Raw genomic sequence first — 20,680 nt, forward strand, 5'->3', positions numbered from 1 at the left:
TATTCCTCAACAATCAAGTTTCTTGCCCCAACAAAGAGAGTGCCCTTAATCCCTTCTCGAAATGTCATGGTTTCATCTCTTTTCCTTTTGTATTTCTATAAGAACTAGATTGCACTCGTTCTAATGTTCATGAAATTACAGCGATTAAACTCCCTCGGCTCACATTTAATGAAGCACTACCAGGAATGGCAGGAACAGAGTAGGCATTGAACTTGAACCGAGCATGCTCCCAAGTGAGCAACTTCGCTGCGTACTGATGCATCTGAAAAGCTTGTGTCATATTCTGAACTAGAGAAAGATCAGGCCAGGTTCACGATTTATCGTTACTTATTAAACAAGGCAAGAGATCACAGCAATTATCTGGAAGATTAAGATACTAAAGATATCACATAATAATATAGTCTGCAGAGTTTCCTTCAGTGTAAAAGTAAAAGGAGGCAAAGCAAAGAGTGAAGCCCGAGGAAAACGAATGCAACTCTGGGAGGAAAAGGAGAGGATTTTATGCACGTACGAGAAGAGCCAAGTACTCCTTAAAATGAGCTCCTTTTGCCATTTCCTATCAAATAAATATCAACTCTCAAAGTCTAAAGTCATCCAATTTGCAATACAAGCTGATGGAAAGGCACTCAAAGGTACCCAAAAAACCAGAGGTGGCATACATTTCCACCAGTAAACTATTAACATTAAAACGCTTCTTTGGAAACATGTATCAACAAGGAACAAAACAGCTGGGGAGTATGAAAGTCTCTAAAAAAAGTAAATTCTGAAACACTAGTATACAGCCAGCATCCAGCTCCAATTAGTTTTGTGACGTTAATAATCATCACCTCTTGATACAACTTCTTTGCAAGTAGGACGAAGTAAGATTGTATGTTCGAATTGAGACACATAACTTCCCTTCACGTCACACAAAGGGGGGTACGGCTGCAAAAAAGTAGGATTCTCATATAAGGTTTTCAACAAGATAGAACAGTACATAAGTATAGTGAAATTAAATGAGGAAAATAATATTTGGTTAAAAATAACCACAAAAGATACCAAGGAATTTAGAGTAGGAAACAGCCAAAGTAGTTCTCTTCAATGAAGGAAAATCAACATGGTTATGGAAGATAAGACCAAAGTGATGGATGGATATTGATTTAAACATATTTCTGCTCGCCGTATTCAATATATATGTTTAGGTTCATAGATTTACTCAACCAAACCCACAATTGAAATTTGATTGGCTAGGTAAGCTTCAATAAAAACCAATGTACATGCATGATAAGACCATACGATTTAAGGGAAAGAAGTTGAAAATTATTCCACTTCTCAAATTTGAATTACTGGGTCTTGTATGAATTACTCAACAAAACAAAGTTAAATTAAAGCAAACATGAACAGATTTGATCAAAATTATTTCTTGTGCTAGTTATACATGTAACTTGAGGCTTCCACAAACTCCAAAGTTAAAAGTGTTAGTGTATAACACATACAGACTGCCAAACATGATGAACAATATTTTTCAAAAACAATTGATGGTGTAAGCAATTTGTTACCTGAACAATGCCAACATCACACAAATTCTTTAGTCCCATCAAGTATTTAGTCTCCCCAAGGCGGTCCAAATATCGCCTGCAGAAAGCTAGTGTAGAGAAGTTTTTATCAATTGTCGCCAATAGTTGCTTTGCTCTAGGTAGCCGCAATGGGACATGCCCAATATCAAAGTTCTTCATGTAGTGGCTGCACTCCAGATCTTCTCGGACATACCCTTTACCTGTATGCAGCAGATTAGCAACCATTATGCTACTACCACTGATTATCTAGAATCTAGCCCAATTCCACCTCACAAGCTTATACCAAGTTCTCAAAAGCAAATGAATTCTGTAGGTATGAGAATGCTACCTGTCGATCCAAATGTTTCAATAGCATAAAATTCACCCTCCTCCATCTTTGTCTGCTCACCACCCTTCACAATAGGGACAGACTTTCCAGCATGGATCTGATACTGGCCAATGCTATGTCCATTTAGGTTTCGAATGCTTTTAACTGCAAGTTAAGACATAACTTTCAAAACTAATGGAAAAAACACAATGTGGAAGGCCCCACAACTATAAATACTTCTCAGATTATTTCATAGAACATCAGAAAATCAAATGGTCACACAAAGGCTTCAGTCTTTTTTTTAAAAAAAAAAACGACTGAGATTACAAATGACACAAAAATACAATGCAAAGTACTGTCACAATGATTGAGCTAATCCAAGACCAGTTGAACTGACAATGGCTGAGCCATGAGACTTTGGAGTCAAAAACTACAGCAAAGAGTTTATCAACTTATTAAGAAACAAAGCAGCTAGGGAGAAGTAGAAACTAATCCCTCAGGTTTTTTTATAAATGACACACTAGCTTCCGGTCGGAGTGTTAGGAGATTTATATAGGGTGTATAGGTAGAGTGAATTGTTGGAGAATTAAATATTAGAATGTGAGAGGAGAGAAATAATAAAGTATGTAATACTGGGGAGTCGGAAACCAAGAGAGAGATATAATTAGAAGTAGCAGAATGTTTCTAATGGGAAGTATGTCCCTTGAAAAACAGAGATTTAAGAAAGTGTTTCACTTAAAAAAAAAATGAAGGGAGCATCTTTTAAGATCCATTGTTGGTCACAGGCTCACAGCTGTGAGCTGGCCCATTCAAAAAAAAAAAAAAAAAAAAAAAATTCAAACTCTATATTGGCCTAAACAGAATGACAACATAAAGAAAAACCCAGCTACAATGAGAGGGTAGCCAACTAGCCATTAAGAAGAGCATAAGGAAAAAATGCGCAGCAAGAGCAATAAATGCCAAAGATTCACTTCAAACATGTACACCTCAATACTTCATCTCACCTTGATAAACTTTGCCATTAATTTCGACCTCATATGACTCCATCACTTCTTGGATAGCAGCCCCAATATCACAAAGACGTACATCAATTCCAGCTTCCTAGTATATAGCACAAACAATGTTTGAAATTCCTTTTTATTCTCAAAATGCTCACAAATATCAACTTTCTGTAAATATCTAATACATACTTCCTTCGTTTTAATAGTTGTTCCGTTTTAACTGTTGACACTATTCATCCACTTCACTTTGACCATCATTTGCTAATTATACATAATGAAAAACAAAGTTATATTTGATTTCTTTAGGTTCGTCTTGATATATGTTTTCAAATATATACTTCCTTCGTCCCTTTTGTAGTTGACATGGTTTGACCGACACAAAGTTTCAGGCATATAAGTTGACTTTAGTCCCTCTGTCTGTCCCACATTAGTTTTAGGCATAATTAATTTTTACACTTTTATTTTTCAAGAGACCCTAGTATTACTTTAATACATGTCTTTCTACTAACAAAAAGGCAAAATTAATTATGAATTGTTTTTGTACTTTAATGTTAGATTCCAAGTATTCTTCTTTTTTTATTTTATATGATTGATTCCATATAGGACTATTATATGGAAACAAAGGGAGTAATGCAGTAAGTGGGTTAGGGGGGCCATTACTTCTGTTGGTGGGAGGGGAATTGAATTTTTTAATTGTTTTCATGGAAGTTGGAAAAAAAGTGGGACCCTTAAAGTATGAGAGAAAGTATATAGAATTGATGGGACCATTCTTTTTTAGGAAAAAAAATCAACTAAATAGGGATAGCTATACAAGGAAATGTACCAACCATTTGGGATATAGGGAGTAATTTTTACCAATTTTACGATTAAACAAATAAAGATACTAAGGATCAAATTTGTGCGGTGTCAAATGTGCCAAGACAAAATGAAACAACTAAATAAAAATAGAGGAAATACATAATACAAGATGTAGCATGTACCTTAATCCCTGTGTTGGTTGCTTCACGTGTAGCCTCTAATAGTGGATCATACATGGGATTAAATGCTACGGTGAAAGCACAATCAACAATGTATCCTGTGTTACAAAAGTGAAAGGAGAAGTCATTATCATCCAACAAATATAACAGTCAAACCTGTGTTTAAAGATATCCAAGTAAAAATAGGATATTGAATAAGTATTACCATCGATATGAGTTCCAAAATCTAATTTCATCACATCATTCTCCCCTAGCACAGTTTTATCTCCAGAATTTGGTGTCCAATGGGCAGCAACCCTAATGAGCAACATAATATATGATTATTTCTATAAATAACAATAAATGCTGACAACTGAAACTATGTTGCCTAAAATATTACCAATTTAAGGAGCAACCAGTAGGAAAGGCAATGCCAGCATGCAGTCCATTTTCAGATATTAATCTACGAACTGTATCTTCCAAAGTTTCACAAATGTCTGTCATCAACATCCCTGGCTTCACAATGCTTCTGATATATTTTCGAACCTAAACATATAAGGATCCATTATAATTCTATAGAACTCTCAGCATTTAAAGCCAAAATAATAAACCATATATTAAAGTCCTTAATGTATGCTGAGAAACCTGGCGATGAACTTCAGCCGCTTGGCGAACTGAATTATAAATGGGCTTTTGAAGACGCTCCAACTCTCTTTTCTCTTCTGATGTTACCCTCCATAAGTTGCTACAACATAAATAAGTTACTTATTTGATATCAACCATGAGGCTGAAAGCAAGTACAATGGAAATTACAGCATAATAGAGGAACATAATTGAATAATAGAATTCGTAGCAATAAAATAGATAAATAAACAAATTACAGAACAAGGGTAAAAATTTACAGGCAACTCCAAAAGATGGCTAAATCATAGGTCCATACTCCATACCACCATACTATCTCATTAAAGACACTAATATCATCCTCATGCTTCCCATGAAATTTCTACCCAGGGTGTCACAATGACGGCTTAGACATAGATAACTTTAGGCTACAATAATATAGAAACCTTTCCATTACACTTTTAATTGGAAAAGTATAGATTGACACTTGGACTGAACATGTCATGGCCCTTCCCTTCCAAGCAAACAAAGAAAAAAGCAAAATGGAAGTTCTTTTCACACTGTGTTATTATAATAAGTATCCTAGTCAAATCTTTGAAACTAGCACCTAATGAAACCCCTAAACAAGTGTTTGATACACCACAGCAAGCAAGCTGTGCCAATTAAAAATCTACCAAGAAGATGGAGTTCAAATATTTCTTCTAACTCTAGGCTTGCTATGATAGTTCCCTTTACTTGGTTACTTTCACTTCTAGTAAGTGGATTCCAACAAGCCTTTTTAGACTATAATGTCATTTTTTCCATAACCTTTCCTTTCTATCCCATAAATTTAATTATTTAACTCCTCATCGAGTTTTATAAAAGAAGAAATAAACACTTTTCCTTATGTTGGAATGGTAGAATTTATCTAGACTGCTAGTCATATTAAAGCTGAACAAAACATTATCTTATTGCCTCTCCAAGCTTTCTCAAAAGTCCAGCCATCCATAATACTCCATATAGCATCTCAACAACAGTGCATTTGGATTTCTCTTAGCCAATCTAAAGCACTGAAAGGGCTAAAAGCAAAAATTGGTTCAAATTCTCAGTGAAAAGTCTGCCTTTAATATGTTTGTGTCACTAATAGTATCTCTTAGCCATACAAAACCATTTCCAGAATAGAACTTTCACCATCAAGGCATCAAAAACTTAATATCATCCTTAAGACTTGGCTGATATCAATATCATCCTTAGGTCTTAGCACCCCTTAAACAATGAGGAACCAAACTATTACAAGTTAACTATGATAAAAATTACAAAACACAAAACATATGAAGAATGAAGAATACCACAAAAGACACAAAACACTGGAACACCAATCCAGTCATGATATATCATAGTATAATGAGGATAAACTCAGTTTGAAGCAAACAAAATCGAAATGTGCACATTTAAAAGTTCAAGGAATTTATATCATCAAGTTGGTAAATCTACATATCGCATATTGAATAGTGTACAAACACTTCCTGGTAAAGTCCTTACTCATCTTTGTACTGCTGAATTTCACCCTCTGGAAACTCCCCGGATGAGAAAAGCTGAAGTACAGGAATGGATGGGGGATCTGTTTGCTGGGGCGCCTGGGCGGCTTCTTTCTTTTTCCTGAACATAATTGATAACAAGTCAGTCCTACAGTTGACATGCAGAAATTAGTAAAACGTTGCTGAGCACTCACTTGCTTTTATTTTTCTTCTTCTTCTTCTTAGCAACTTCTGGCCAATGGGTAAATAAATACAGTTAATTTCATTCAAAATTATTTCAGCAAGCAAGTATTTAAACATAATATAACAGATAGAAATTCAGGACTGCTCAATGCCATGCATTCTTTGTTTAGCAAGAATTTAAGAAAGTGTAGATTGTAAGCAGGGCAGGACTTAAGTACATTATCCTCCCAAACAAAAATGGAGTATGGAAACAATGTAACAATACAATACACCCATTACAAGGGGTAGGAGTAGGACAGTAGATGAGACCTTTTGAGAACTGCTTTCAATTTAAACATATTTAAAGAGTTTACTCCCAATCATTGCACCTCGAATGAAACTTAAAACCTTGCGCAATGGCCCAACTCATCCTTCTGACTAATCTCATGATGATGCAGTTGTGCCCCATTGATCCAAACAACCCCCAGCTTAACAAAGGCCCTAAGGCAATTCATCCCACCTCACCACTCTTCAAAACCAAAATAATCAAAAGTCAATAGTTCACAACACTTTAAGAAAACCAAATTACCAAAACTGGAAATGATCAAATTTGCACAACGATCTTACCAACTTTCACCACCAAAAATTCAAATTTGCCAGTCCCCATGGAACATGAATTAAGAGCAAAATTGCTTATAAAGTTCTTTACTTTACCCCTAGAAAACGGGTGTGGGCAAATCACTAATGGAACCCAGAGAGGTGTATTACACACAGCCTATATAGCACAGGCGATTGTCAACCACTCCACAACTTCGGAGATAGCTCGGCTAGTCGGCCTAGTCCAACTATTCTGTCATTCCCCTAAACTCTCCAAAACCAACACCCTTAAAAGACCCACTTAGACAATGATATAGCATGATGCTTTACCCACCCACTCACCCTGTCTTCCATATGACATTACTGTTTAGTTTGACAATAACAAGACCACCCTTTTGATTATAGTAACTAAAAAAGACCCCAGATTGGGAAACAAAAAACCCACTAACACGTGAGTACCACATCCCAAGTTTCAATTACAATGATTAGGTTCTCAAATGTCACAAATACAACCAAAGAAAAGATGATGATGAAGGAATAAACAACTTATCACTAGCACACTTCATAATATATATCCCAATCCTCCCAAACTGGAGTCACCCGACTACAAAACAACATATAGGTAGACGTAAGACAACCATTCTGATACTCTTACCCCCTTACAATGTGGTTTCAATTCTTCAAAGCACATCCTCCAATCGTGTCAAAAAAAACCTCCAATACCACCACTAAAACCCCAATATTTCTTAAAAAGCTGAGAACTTTAATGTGCATCTTCCCAAACTAATAAAACAAGCGACACATTGATATTAATACACAATTAAGGAACCCTTACAAAAGAACATTATAATTACAACATTACAGTATCATAATTAACATTGCAATAAATTCCCATTACCTCCTTTTTGTTCACCAGATGGTTCAGCACCATCATCATTATCATCATCTACAGCTTCAGAATTTTCCCCATTAACAATCTTAGGGTTTGAATTAACTTCATTACAATCATCAATAGTGGGTTTTTCTTTTTCTTCCACTGAAATATCCATGCCGGAATTCTCCTTCTCCATTATACAAATACCTAAATTGGGGTTACAAAAACCCATTAGAATCAAGCAATCATTCAAATGCAAATCATCAAATCATATACTTCAATAATATGACATGGTCCAATTTTGTAATTAAAGTTGACATCTTTTTGGGTTTGTAAAGATATTGAGCTCAATCCAAAATACAGAAGAAATAGTAGAGAAAGAAAGAGAGAGAAACCTGATGAAAGAGAAAAGAAAGAGTCTTGTTGTTGATGGTGAAGAGTGCAGCAGCGGCGTAGCTCAGAAAAGGGGGAAGATATAGGAGATGGAGTCGACGGGAAGAGAGAAGTGCTTTTTTTTTGTCAAGTTTTTAACTTTCAAGGGTTTATGGTAGACAAAGACAAACTAGACTAGTGAAACTAATGTGGGCCGAGGTTGACATGTGTAAGAGGTTCCGACTTGTTAGGACAACTACACTTAAAGGAGCGATTTGATTTCTCGCCGATTAGACAAAATAAGTATGTCATCACATCACTCACATACAAGTTATAATAAAATTAAAAATAAGTTTAGATGCGCTAAGATGAGATGATACTCATATAAATTCATATCTATAGTAATATATAAATTGAAAGGGGGTTTTGGGTGATAAATTTCACTTTCCCAAAATACTCATTTCATCTTTTATAATCTTTAAGAAAAAATTACCATTATAACTACCATTTTAAAAAAAAAAAAAAAAAAAAAAAAAGAAGAAGAAAAAAAAAACTACCACCCTTTTTTTTAATTTTTTTTTTTTTTGAGGGAAATCATATTTTGAAAATTCTAATGTATTCATATCCTATCTTTTAATCTCCATGACTTCATCAATTTATAAACCCACTAATATTTTTATTTTTATTAGAATAAGGTAGGTAATATTTTAGGAAAAAAAAAGAGAATCGAGCCATGGATATAAATTACTTTGAGAGCGTATTATGTGCGGCTTGACTGACGAAACAACTTGTACGTCAAAGCACAAACACAAACATTAAAAACAGGCGCGGGTTTAAAGCCCGGTACAACCAGGCTTCGTCAGCCCGATTGAAAAAGGCGCGTACTTAAACACCTGTGTATAGGGTGATATCCTCAAAACGTTTGATGATATCATCTAAACTGAAGGATATCCTACAAAGACTGGATCATATCCTTTAAAGACTAAATACTAAAATATATCTTCCAACTGTTAATAACATAAATTCAAACACTAGAAGATATTCTACTATAATCAAATGATATCCTCTAGAAACAAAATAATACAATTTACTAATAGCAAGATATCGAAACACTGGACAATATTCTACAATGACTGGATAATATCCTCTGATATCCTCAAAACGTATGATGATATCATCTAAAACTGAAGAATATCCTACAACGACTAGATCATATCCTTTAAAGACTAAACACTGAAATTTATCTTCCAACTATTAATAACATAAATTCAAACACTAGAAGATATCCTACAAGAATCGAATAATATCCTCTAAAAACAATATATCCTAAAAGACTAGATTTTATAAATCAACCAGTTACTAATTGAACGATATCCTATAAAGACCAAATACTACTTGATACCATCCTCAATTAAGTTGATATCCTCTAAATTCTAAATTTTATCATGCAACTATAACAACATAATCTAAATACTGGATAATATCCTAGAAATACTGGTTGATATCCTCCTAATGAAAGATTAATTCCTTATATGGATAGATTGTATCAAGTAATGTAATAGAAATAAAATAATATACTCCAACGACTGCATTGTAACCTATGAATTTAAAATATAAGATGATATCCTCTAAAAACTAAATAATATCCTACAAAGAAAAAATGATATTCTTTAACCACAATATACTACCTGATGTCCTCCGAAAGACTAAACACTAAAATTTATCTTCCAACTATTAATAACATAAATTCAAACACTGGAAGATATCCTACAAGAATCGAATGATATCCTCTAAAAACAAGATATCCTTAAAAGACTAGATTTAATAAATCAACCAGTTAGTAATTGAATGATATCCTATAAAGACCAAATACTAGTTGATACCATCCTTAATTAAGTTGATATCCTCTAAATTCTAAATTTTATCATGCAACTATAATAACATAATCTAAACACTGGATAATATCCTAGAAATACTGGTTGATATCCTCCTAATCAAAGATTAATTCCTTAAATGGATAGATTGTATCAACTAATGTAATAGAAATAAAATACAGAAATAAAAGGATATACTCCAACGACTGCATAGCTACCTATAAATTTAAAATATAAGCTGATTTCTTCCAACAACTAAATAATATCCTACAAAGAATAAATGATATCCTTTAAGCACAAAATACTACCTGATGTACTCCTAAAGAAATATGATATCATCTAGACTCTAAATATAAGTTGATATCCTACTAATTAAAACTCATTTCCTTAAATGACTTGACTTAAATTACTAATGTAATACAAAGACAGAAAGATATCCTGCAAAAATAAAGCTCTTATAACTGCATGATATCTAACAAATGTTATCCTTGTAAATTAAGTTAATATCCTATAAAGATTAAATAGTATATTTTATCATGCAACTTTAAATAATATAATTTAAACAATGGCCAATATCCTACAACGACTACTTGATATCTTTTAAAGACTAAATAGTGAATGATATCACCTAAATAAAGAAAATTTCTCTAAATAGTTAAATTTTATCAATCAATTTGTTAGAAATATAATAAAACAATAGGATGATATCCTCCAACAACTGGATGATATCCTATGAAGTTAAAATACTAGCTGATATCCTGCACCAACTAAATAATACCTCCAAAGAATAAAAGATACCCTTTGAACACAAAATACTAGCCGATGACCTCATATATAAATATGATATCGTCTAATGTTTAAATATAACTGATATCCTTCTAATTGAAAGTCATTTTCTAAATGACTTGACTTAAAGTACTAAGGTAACAGAAACACAGAAAAATATCCTGCAAAGATTAAATTAAGCACTTATAACTGCATGACATGAAACAAACATAGCTTTTTCTATATTAAATGAGTAATAAGTCAAATAAAATATATCCTTAAAACACTAGTAAATATCATAAAAAGAATTTAAATTAAATTTCATGTTAATCCTCATCTTGTTAAATAAATTACCGATATTTTTGCCTTAACTTCATAATAACATAGTTTTAAGAATTTTCAAGTCAACACATTTATGTAAAAGACTTTAAGAATATTAAATGTATCTTTGACTAAGATTTTATGACTTTAGTATATATAATCAACAATTCTGTGAATGTTCTACTCACTTGTTAAAACACAAAAAAAAGCAAGAATACTTTGAGTGGTTTTTTAAACAGAGATATCATAACAATGGCGAATAACAGCAACAATACCAATGTAAAACGTGGAAGAAAACCTTTAATATAAGGTTCTTCATCGAATATGAAAGAGGCAAAAGCTTGGGCGGATAATATATCAGCAAGCTGTGAAGGGGATTGTTTTAAGTTCATTTTTTCTGACTCTTATTGTTCAGAAGGAATTATAGTAAGGGTTGTTTGTATTTTCAATTATAATTTATATATTTTTCTGTGAATTATATTGTAAAATTTTGTTTTATTGATGTAGAATGTTCCCTTAGATTTCGCTAAAAAACATTTTAGCAGGCTTGGGAAATCAACTGATGTTAGGTTGCAACTTTATGATACCGAATTCAAAGCAAAAATGAAGATAAAAACTTTTGAGAACAACATCATTCAATGTATTATCAAGAATGGTGTTAATACATTGATTGATGATTATCAAGTTCAACCTGATGAAGATGCTGTACTTGAGCTTCTGGATGAAGATTCTATTCTTTTTTATGTTTATTTACAATTAAATTGTGATGATTAAAAAGGATAGAATTTTTAGTTTTTACTTGATATTGTTGTTGTTTTTTTTTTCTTTTTCTTTTTTGTAAATAACTCAATAAAATTAATAAATTTGAAATATTAGTAATCTAAACAATTGTTGAATTTATATTAAATTTATAGTTAGATATTCGTGGTTTTGATGAAAACGATTTTCTAATAAAACTACTTAATCAATAATCAAGATAATATCCTGATAAATTTACATCTAATGAAAGTCAATGTTGTCCTCTATACAATGAATGATATCATGTAAAGAAACTGAAATTTTAACAATGTCTAGTCATTTCAACCATTTTGCAGTGTTTAGTCTTTCGTACAATTGATATTTTATCAATGATATCAACTAATTACCTTAATAATATCCTACAAGACTATATTATATCTAACAATTTATCCTACGAATTCTTATTAATGTTCTAAACACAATATATATTTTATATTTCAATCTATCGTACAAAGATTAACGAAATCCTCCAATCTGTGTAACATATCCTGTTAAAGAATGAACAATATCCTCTTATGACGAAATAATATCATTTAAATATCAAGAAATACTAGTTCATCTCCTATGAATAACCATATTTTATCCTTCAATCTACCCTTTTAAAGACCAGATGATATCCTTCAAAGTGTTAAAGGAGTATTTGATATCAATTAAAATGCAAATTATATCATACAGTCATCATATCTTATAATGATTACATGATTTCTTGCAATAACTACAACATATCCTCAAAATGACTAAAAGATATCCTTCATAAACTCAATGATATCATATAAATAACAAACACTAATTTAAATCCATAAAAGACAATATTATATTTTTCAACCTATAATATTGTCTGTAAAAGACAATATTAGTTTAAAATTTATGTATTATGTTTTAAAATAAATAAAATGCCCTGTGTTTTGTTTGTTATAATCTGCTATATTTCATAATTTATATCTTCAATTATACATATTAAGTCAGCAGATTAATATAACATTTCCTCATTTGAGAAAAAATAATCTTAAGTGATTTCGTTTATAAGCTAAATATATTATATCAACATAAATGATATCATCAAATACTTATACAATATCTGCAATATAACATATCATATCCTCAATTGAAATAAATTCTATAATATTATATAGTTAGAAGTATATATTATATCCTCACAAACATATCTTATATCCTCAGAAATATATCTTATATGCTCACAAACATATCTTATATCCTCAGAAACATATGTTATATCCTCAGTAATATAACCTATATCCTCATAAACATATCTTATATCATCAGAAACATATCTTATATCGTCAGAAATATATCCTATATTCTCATATAATCAATATACTCATTTCATCAACATTAATTTTTTTTTAATTATTATTTTTACATATAAAATTCCACACACATTTCGCATGTTATTAAAAAAAATATATAATAAAAAATAAATGATTAAAACTCTATAGAACAATATGATACCTCACACATTTAGCATGTTTCCTCTTTACATATTCTCTCTCCTGAAGATGGAAAACAATTCTCAGTCGTCTACTTCTTCGAATGATCCAGAAGAAATGCAATTGATAACTCGGAAAGGAAACTGAATGATCTATTCGAAAGAAGAGATAGAGTGTAGGCCCAGCTGATGGAGCTCTATGAGATAGTGGAAAAGTGTAGAATCGAAGAACTGAAGAAGAGAAAGAGAGAAGTCGAAGAAGGAAAACAAAATAAGAGAAAGAAAGCAGAAGAAGAAGAAGAAGAAGAAGAAGAAGAAGAAGAAGAAGAAGAAGAAGAAGAAGAAGAAGAAGAAGAAAAACAAAAGAACAAAGAGAAAGAGAAAGAGAAAGAAGAAATCCAGAAGAAAATATATAAAAAAAATCTGAAGATGAAGAAGAAGAAGAAATGTAGGAAAATCTGAAGAAGAAAGAAGAAGAAGAAGAAGAAAAAGAACGACATCAAAGCAAAAAAAGAAATGAAGATGAAAAATATTAAGATTCTAGGGGTTTTTATTTTTTTTAATTTTTTTGTTATAAGTTCAATTTCGTAATCTATGGAAATATCTGGAAATACTTTGGAATGTATGAAAAAATTTTGGATATATGAAATGAAAATTTATTTTGGTTAAGAAATACCAATGAGTCAGTACGAGACCTTCAATGGTGATTCCTCCATTGTTGACATTTTCATTAATTTTATAAAATAAAATAAATTATATTGCCTATATTACATCATCCATAATAAGGTGTGTGATATCATTTATAAAATAGACGATATCCTCTAAAAGTTAAAAGATATAATGCATTATACAAACGGTATATTTTATTATGTGGGTTTCATTAAATAATCTTTAAGCTTATTGATATCTTTTATTTGTTCTATAATATTTTTTTTAACTAAAATGATATACTCAATTACCTATATGATATAATTTATAGGCTACAAAATATCATTTTTAAGCTGACTGATATTATTTATAAGATAAATGATATTATTGATAAGATAAATGATATCATTTATAGGCTTGATGATATAATTTATGCGATAAATTATGTCATTTATAGGATTAATGACATCATTTATGGTTTGAATGATATCCTTTATTAATTAATATCTTAATATTCTTAAACCGTAACCTATTATGAACAAACCATATTATCAAATTTCTAAATATATTGTATCCTCAATACGTACATACTATAACCTAAAACATAAAAGCATATCCTAAATATTATTTATAATATTTTAAATTGATAAAGGAAAAAGAATAAACGAAAAATCGTCAACAAAATAGAGTACATTGTTTATGTAATAAAGGATATCATTAACAGAAACAAAAAATCATATTAGGATAAAACTAATGATATCCTAACATGAATATACCATATTATTTAATAAGTATTATATCACATTCTCAAAAAAATATAAATACTGAAAATTCATATTTTCAAAATCATTAAACAGACATATAATAAATTGAATCAAATTAAATGCACTTACCAGAATCGAGGTTAATTAGAAACGAAAAGAAGGATTTGATCTTCATGTCTTTCCCTCTTCCAAAACATTGCACCATTTCGCGTTGTAAAACTTATTTATTAAAGCACAATGAAGAAGAAACAATACTCAGAAATAAAAAATTCCTTCATTTGAAATTAAAATCGTTTTATAATCTTATAACTACTGCTGCTACAAAAGGATAATTATAATTATTTTATTGTCATAAATTTCTTAGTTTATTTTACTTGATTTTGTAATGTTTTATGTGTTTTTTCGATGTTTATATATGTGTTTTTTTTATAATTATATAAATTCTAAATTTGTATTTTTGGTGATGATTTTGTTTGATTAGATGGCTAACCAAAACGCACACCCAGTGGATGCTTTAAGGGATGCACATCCAGTATTAAGTATTGAACAGATATTGTGCATGCACATATTCCGTAGGTGCACCTTCAAAGCTCAGGGAATGATTAACTGTACATGTAAATATTGGAATGAATTATGGTACTTTAAATTTTGGATTCCAGAAGTAGTGAAAAAAAATCATAATTCATATGAATGGTGGGCTGCCTATGATATTATGTTGCACAATGGTTATGGTTTCCACAACTCCTTGGTTCCAGACTGGGCGGAATTTTTCAACGAATTACGATTAATTTTTCCAGAAGAGGAAGCCATAAATAAAAAGAAGAGAAAAAGAAATGAGGCAAGCCAACCAGGCAGAGAGCCAAAAAGAATGAGACTTCAAACAAAATTGTTTATGTTACAGTAAAATTGTTAATATGGTAAAATTGCAATGTCATGGAAGAGAAGGTTTTTGTGTGTGACAAATGGAAGAGATTTGTCACTACTATGACATTGCTTTGTAATTATAATTGGATTGATTAGGATTGTATAACCATTTTATAATTGATCTACTTATTACTGCTGTTTTGAACATCTCATTGTTGATGATTATTATTGTGGATTACTTATTACTAAATGTCTAATGCTATGCTTATCTTCCAGAATTTTGGTGATATCTTCCAAAGACTTTGTGATATCACTTAAAGATTGGATGATATCCTTTAAAGATTAGATAGTTTGATTACCTGTAAGAAGTAGATGATAACCTAGTCAAACTCAATGATATCCTCAAAACATTGGATGAAATATACCAAAATCCTCTAACTATTGGATGATATCCTCTAAATATTGGATGATAACCTATTAATATTGCATGATAACCTTGAAAGATTAGATGGTGTAGTATAAAAACTCTTTTAAGGCTTAATGGTATCCTTTAATATAATTATTATATCCTTAGAGTATATAGATATCTTCTAACAACTGGTATAACCTTTAAAAACTTAGTGATTTCCTCCAAAAATTAAAAGATATCATAGTGGAACTAAATGATATCCTCTAAAGATTGGATGATATCTTCTAAGGATTAGATGGTATCCTCTAAAACTCTCTTAAGACTTAATGGTATCATTTAATATAATTATTATTATATCCTTAGAGTATATAGATAATTTAGTGACATACTGGACAGGCTGTAGTATGTGCACACATTCAAAAATTTAGTGGAGAGTATTTAGATAATTCCTCTCCAATATGTGCATTATACTGGACAGGTTGTAGTATTTGATGATAACATTCAAAAATTTAGTGATTTCTTTCAAAAAAAATTAATCAAAGACAGTTAAAAATTAAAAGCACTTACCTGATACAAAATATTTCCAATTTAGGACAAGTCTTTTCCAAATACATTGCACCATTACTAACTTCTTCAGTTATACTGTATATATTATTTATAAAAGGATATCATTAGTATAAGAATATAATTTATACGTTACAGGATATAAATTATTCATACAAGGATAGGTTTCCAATCAATAAGAAGAAGAGAACGTTAATTAAGGATACATGTTTATATTTTATCACAATAAAGAATAAAGTATATTGTTATATCTCTAACAAATTATAAAATATAAATTTCGTAAAACATGATATAACCTATTATTAAAAGGATATATTTTATCACAATTAAAAATATAATAAATTCATTAGAGGATATAAATTATTTATAAGAGGATATGTTTTCCGTAATAGAGCATAGATATAATTTGTATCCTAATTATAAAGGATATCTTCTATACATTAGAGAATATAGTTCTTACAATATAGGAAAACACTTATTAATTAGAAGAAATACATATAAAAGCACAATAAAAATTATAATTTATACATTTAACGGCATAAGTTTTATTAGAAATACAAATATATGAACTAAGGATATAACTATGTGAACGGAGGATATGTTTTTCATCTTTTATTCAAAGTACAGATTATTAAAAATATTTTAAATAAAATATAATTATTTTTAAAAATATCTTCAATAAAATATTAATATTATTCAAAGATTCTTATCGTAAATTAAGCAACACGTGGTTTAAAAAAAAAACTAACCGACACGTTCTTTAACAAAAAAAGAAAGAAAAAAAAACTTAAACCTAAAACTTGACGCCCCCCTATATATAGTACACTTTCCTTTCATCTATCCAAATCTATACTCTCCTTCAACTTTCTTTCGTTTTTCTTCTATTCAGAAAACCCTAAATCTAAATTTTCTCAAAAAACTACACACATGGAAAACAAAAAATCATCACAAAATAAAAAAAAGTACGATTCAATTAATAATGAAGAAATTGATATAAAATCGATGGAAATTCAATTAGGTTTTCTCAAGGGTAAATTACAGGGTGCAATTGATCGATGCAATGCTGAGGAAAACCTTTGTATTGAATTAACAAAGGAAGGGAACAAGATTGAAAATCTTTTAAAAGAGAAAAAAAAAAAAGAAAACATGAAGAGATGATATTGAAGTTGCTGCAGAGGCTTCTAGAGAAATTTCCGAGGACATGCAGAAGAAGAAGAGGGTGACTGCATATCTTTAATTGTATTTCTTCTTTTTATCTGATTTTGAGAGCACACTAGGAAATGGTGATTGCATATCTTTAATTTCTTCAACCTAAAACCCAACATCTTTTACTTTTGAGCCTACAGGACAAACCCCTACAAACAATACCTTCTCAATTTTCAAATTTTGTAACACATCCCATCTTTAAAAGGTGGGATGTGTTAGAGAATTTGGAAAAGAGAAGGTGTTGTTTGTAAGGGTTTGTACTATAGTTTCAAAAATAAAAATTGTTTTGTTTTAGGTAGAAAAATTATGGAAAATGCAGTTACAATGTCATAGTATGTTCTTGAAATCTTGTAAGAATAAGAATATGATTAAAACTTAATGTTTTTTTTAATGTATTTTTAATTTTTTATATTCTAAAAGATGAATAAATGTTATTTTGATATATTATGTATTAAAGTGTTTATTTTATATTTTAAATATTAAACATTTGAAGACATCATCAAGTTTTGTAGAATAGTTTAATAGATAATATATGGTGTTTTAAGCATGTCCTCAATTAAGAAAAATTCAACCTCAGACATACAAATCATATCCTACTTTTTAACACTGTATTCTCAAAATAAATTAAGCTATAGCATATCATGTCCTCAATTCAAATAATGAATTCACATATAAATAAATTATGTCCTGACTAAAGTCAAACAAATAATCAGAGATGTATATCATATGTGGAGAATATTGTCGATAGAGAAAAACAAGTCATTACACGGAAATATCATATCCTCATTGGGTTTTGTATATGCTTGAACTAATATATTATATCCTCAATAGGGTAAAATAAATTATTTGATAAATTAAATAAATAAATCTCAACTTAAATGTATTTATAACAAATAATAAAACAAATACTACGAATTATATTTCCAAAATTAATAAAAAAAATTATTTCTTAAATATGTAATACTCTATAAAATATTATATATTCTTTCCTCAAAAAACAAATATATTTATATTTTTGGCCTCATACTAACAAAAAAAGTTAATTAAGAACAAAAAAAAAAGGCGTGTGTTTAAGCCCAAATAAAAAAAAATGCATGGGCTATATATATATATATATGTGTGTGTGTGTGTGTGTGTGTGTGTGTGTATATGTATATATATATAACCTAGGTTTTCACACTGATACTCCTTTTTGTTAAAAAAATCAACAAAAAGTGCAACATTGATGGAAGAAAAATCAGCAAATGATGAACAAAATGCAAAAATATATCAACAGAATCAATCAATTTCACCCAATTTTTCTGCATCAACATCAAAAAATTGTAGAAGCTCGATCGAAGAACATGAAACAAATGGTCCAGAAATTCAATCAAATGTTCAACAAGCACAGAATGATGGTGAAAAAGCATCAACAAGTTCTCCTAACGAATCTACTGTAACATCTGAAAAAATAGGTATTGTAATCTAAATTTATTGCTTAAATTCTGTTAATGAATGTATTGTAATGTTTATATACATTTCAATTTATATAAAAGTAAAAAATCTGGGTTAAAATTAGATCATTATAATCTGAGAAAAAAAATTGAGTAAAAAATAAATCATTATAGATGAACATTATAACACAAATAATACATGATAACCTAAATTACGATAATGATATCATAAATACTAATGACTATGTAATAAAATAAATAGAGGATATATTACATTGAATAGAGGATATAATTTATAGAACAGGGGATTTTATTTATACAATAGAGAATATGATATATTAAATAGAGGATATTGTTCACATTAAATGAGGATATGTTGCGTTAAATAGATGATATTATTCACATTAAATGAGGATATGCTGTGTAAGATACAGGATATCATTAATAGCATAGAAGATATGTAATCACATAAGGATATAATTAATATTAATGTTTTCAAATTGCAGATTTGGATTATTATAAATATGATAATGATGAAAGTATCAAGTTATCTTTGATGGGAAGACTTGTTGATAATCGTGAAGATGCATTGCGTATATATAAAGCTCATTCAAGAGCTATTGGATTCAGTATAAGAAAAAATACTCTTAGGCGAAATAAAACAGATGGGATAGTATCTGACTTTTATTTTTGCTGCTCAAAAGAAGGACATACAAGACAGAGAAAGAAAAAAGAAAATGAGATAGCAAATTCAGAATTCATAACTGAGGAAAAAGAATCATCAAAGAAAAGAAAAGAGAGGACTGTTAATGAGACTAGAACTGGTTGTAGAGCTAATATTAGATTCAAGAAGACATACTCTGGAGAATATTGTGTTATTCAACACAATATAAAACACAATCATGATTGGTTAATCCTTCAGAAAGACATCACTTGAAATCTGAAAGAAGTGTTAAAGAAGAGATTGGATTGGTGATAGAAAAGATGGTAGATAGTGGAATTAAACTAATGGATTGTTATGAATACCTTAAAAGAGAAGTAGGATCAGAGGAAGCTTTAGGACACACAAAGAGAGATCTATTAAACTATGTAACTAGGTACAAATCTAGCATAATTGAAGGAGGAGATATGCAAAGTATACGGGACATGCTACAACAAAGTGCATAATCAGATTCTTCTTTCTTTTACATATTAAAGTTTGGTGAAACTGATCATATAGTGAGCTATTTTTGGCGTGATTCAATGATGTTGGAAGATTTTAAAGCATTTGGAGATGTATTAATATTTGATACCACATATAGAACCAACAAATATGGTTTAATAAGTGCACCATTTGTTGGAGTAAACAATCATCGGAGAACAACAATGTTTGGGTGTGCTTTTATAACTAATGAAACTACGGAAACTTTTGAATGGGTACTTGAAACTTTCAAAAAGTCAATGGCAGGAGCAGAACCAAAGACAATTTTCACTGATTAAGATCAAGCAATGAGCAATGAAATTGGAAAGGTAAGATATTCTCAAAAGATCATATATATAATCTTTTTGTTGAATGAAACATATCAATTTCTGTTGAATAAATTGTATCATAAAAGGAGTAAATAATATCATCCAAATACTAAAT

At 30.0% G+C, this 20,680-nt stretch overlaps 1 protein-coding gene across 2 annotated transcripts; it reads right to left on the bottom strand.

Moving 5' to 3' along the window:
- Positions 1-524: 524 nt before the first annotated feature.
- Positions 525-8,138, bottom strand: LOC145582966 (methionine aminopeptidase 2B-like). 2 transcript variants are annotated; one of them, XM_081640042.1, is made up of 12 exons: positions 7,987-8,138; positions 7,616-7,798; positions 6,153-6,186; positions 5,963-6,079; positions 4,466-4,565; positions 4,221-4,366; positions 4,047-4,138; positions 3,845-3,939; positions 2,868-2,964; positions 1,885-2,028; positions 1,539-1,756; positions 525-924 (listed from the first exon to the last, which is right to left on the bottom strand). In XM_081640042.1, the coding sequence occupies exons 2-12, from the start codon at positions 7,785-7,787 to the stop codon at positions 814-816; spliced, it is 1,326 nt and encodes a 441-aa protein (XP_081496168.1). In that variant the 5' UTR covers positions 7,788-7,798; positions 7,987-8,138; the 3' UTR covers positions 525-813. The 2 variants fall into 2 exon arrangements, with proteins under 2 accessions (XP_081496168.1, XP_081496167.1); XM_081640041.1 differs by having other exon boundaries at positions 6,153-6,189.
- Positions 8,139-20,680: the final 12,542 nt, after the last annotated feature.

The sequence above is a fragment of the Chenopodium album genome, chromosome 15 (assembly GCF_948465745.1).
Source record: "Chenopodium album chromosome 15, dcCheAlbu1.1, whole genome shotgun sequence".
Taxonomy (NCBI): domain Eukaryota; kingdom Viridiplantae; phylum Streptophyta; class Magnoliopsida; order Caryophyllales; family Amaranthaceae; genus Chenopodium; species Chenopodium album.

Excerpts from the sequence above, each read along its gene's own strand:
- LOC145582966 (XM_081640041.1), bottom strand. The coding sequence starts at position 7,787 with ATGGAGAAGGAGAATTCCGGCATGGATATTTCAGTGGAAGAAAAAGAA. Across the intron at positions 3,940-4,046 it reads TTTTGGAACTCATATCGATG|GATACATTGTTGATTGTGCT; the intron begins GTAATACTTATT and ends TTTGTAACACAG. Across the intron at positions 1,757-1,884 it reads TGAAACATTTGGATCGACAG|GTAAAGGGTATGTCCGAGAA; the intron begins GTAGCATTCTCA and ends TGCTGCATACAG.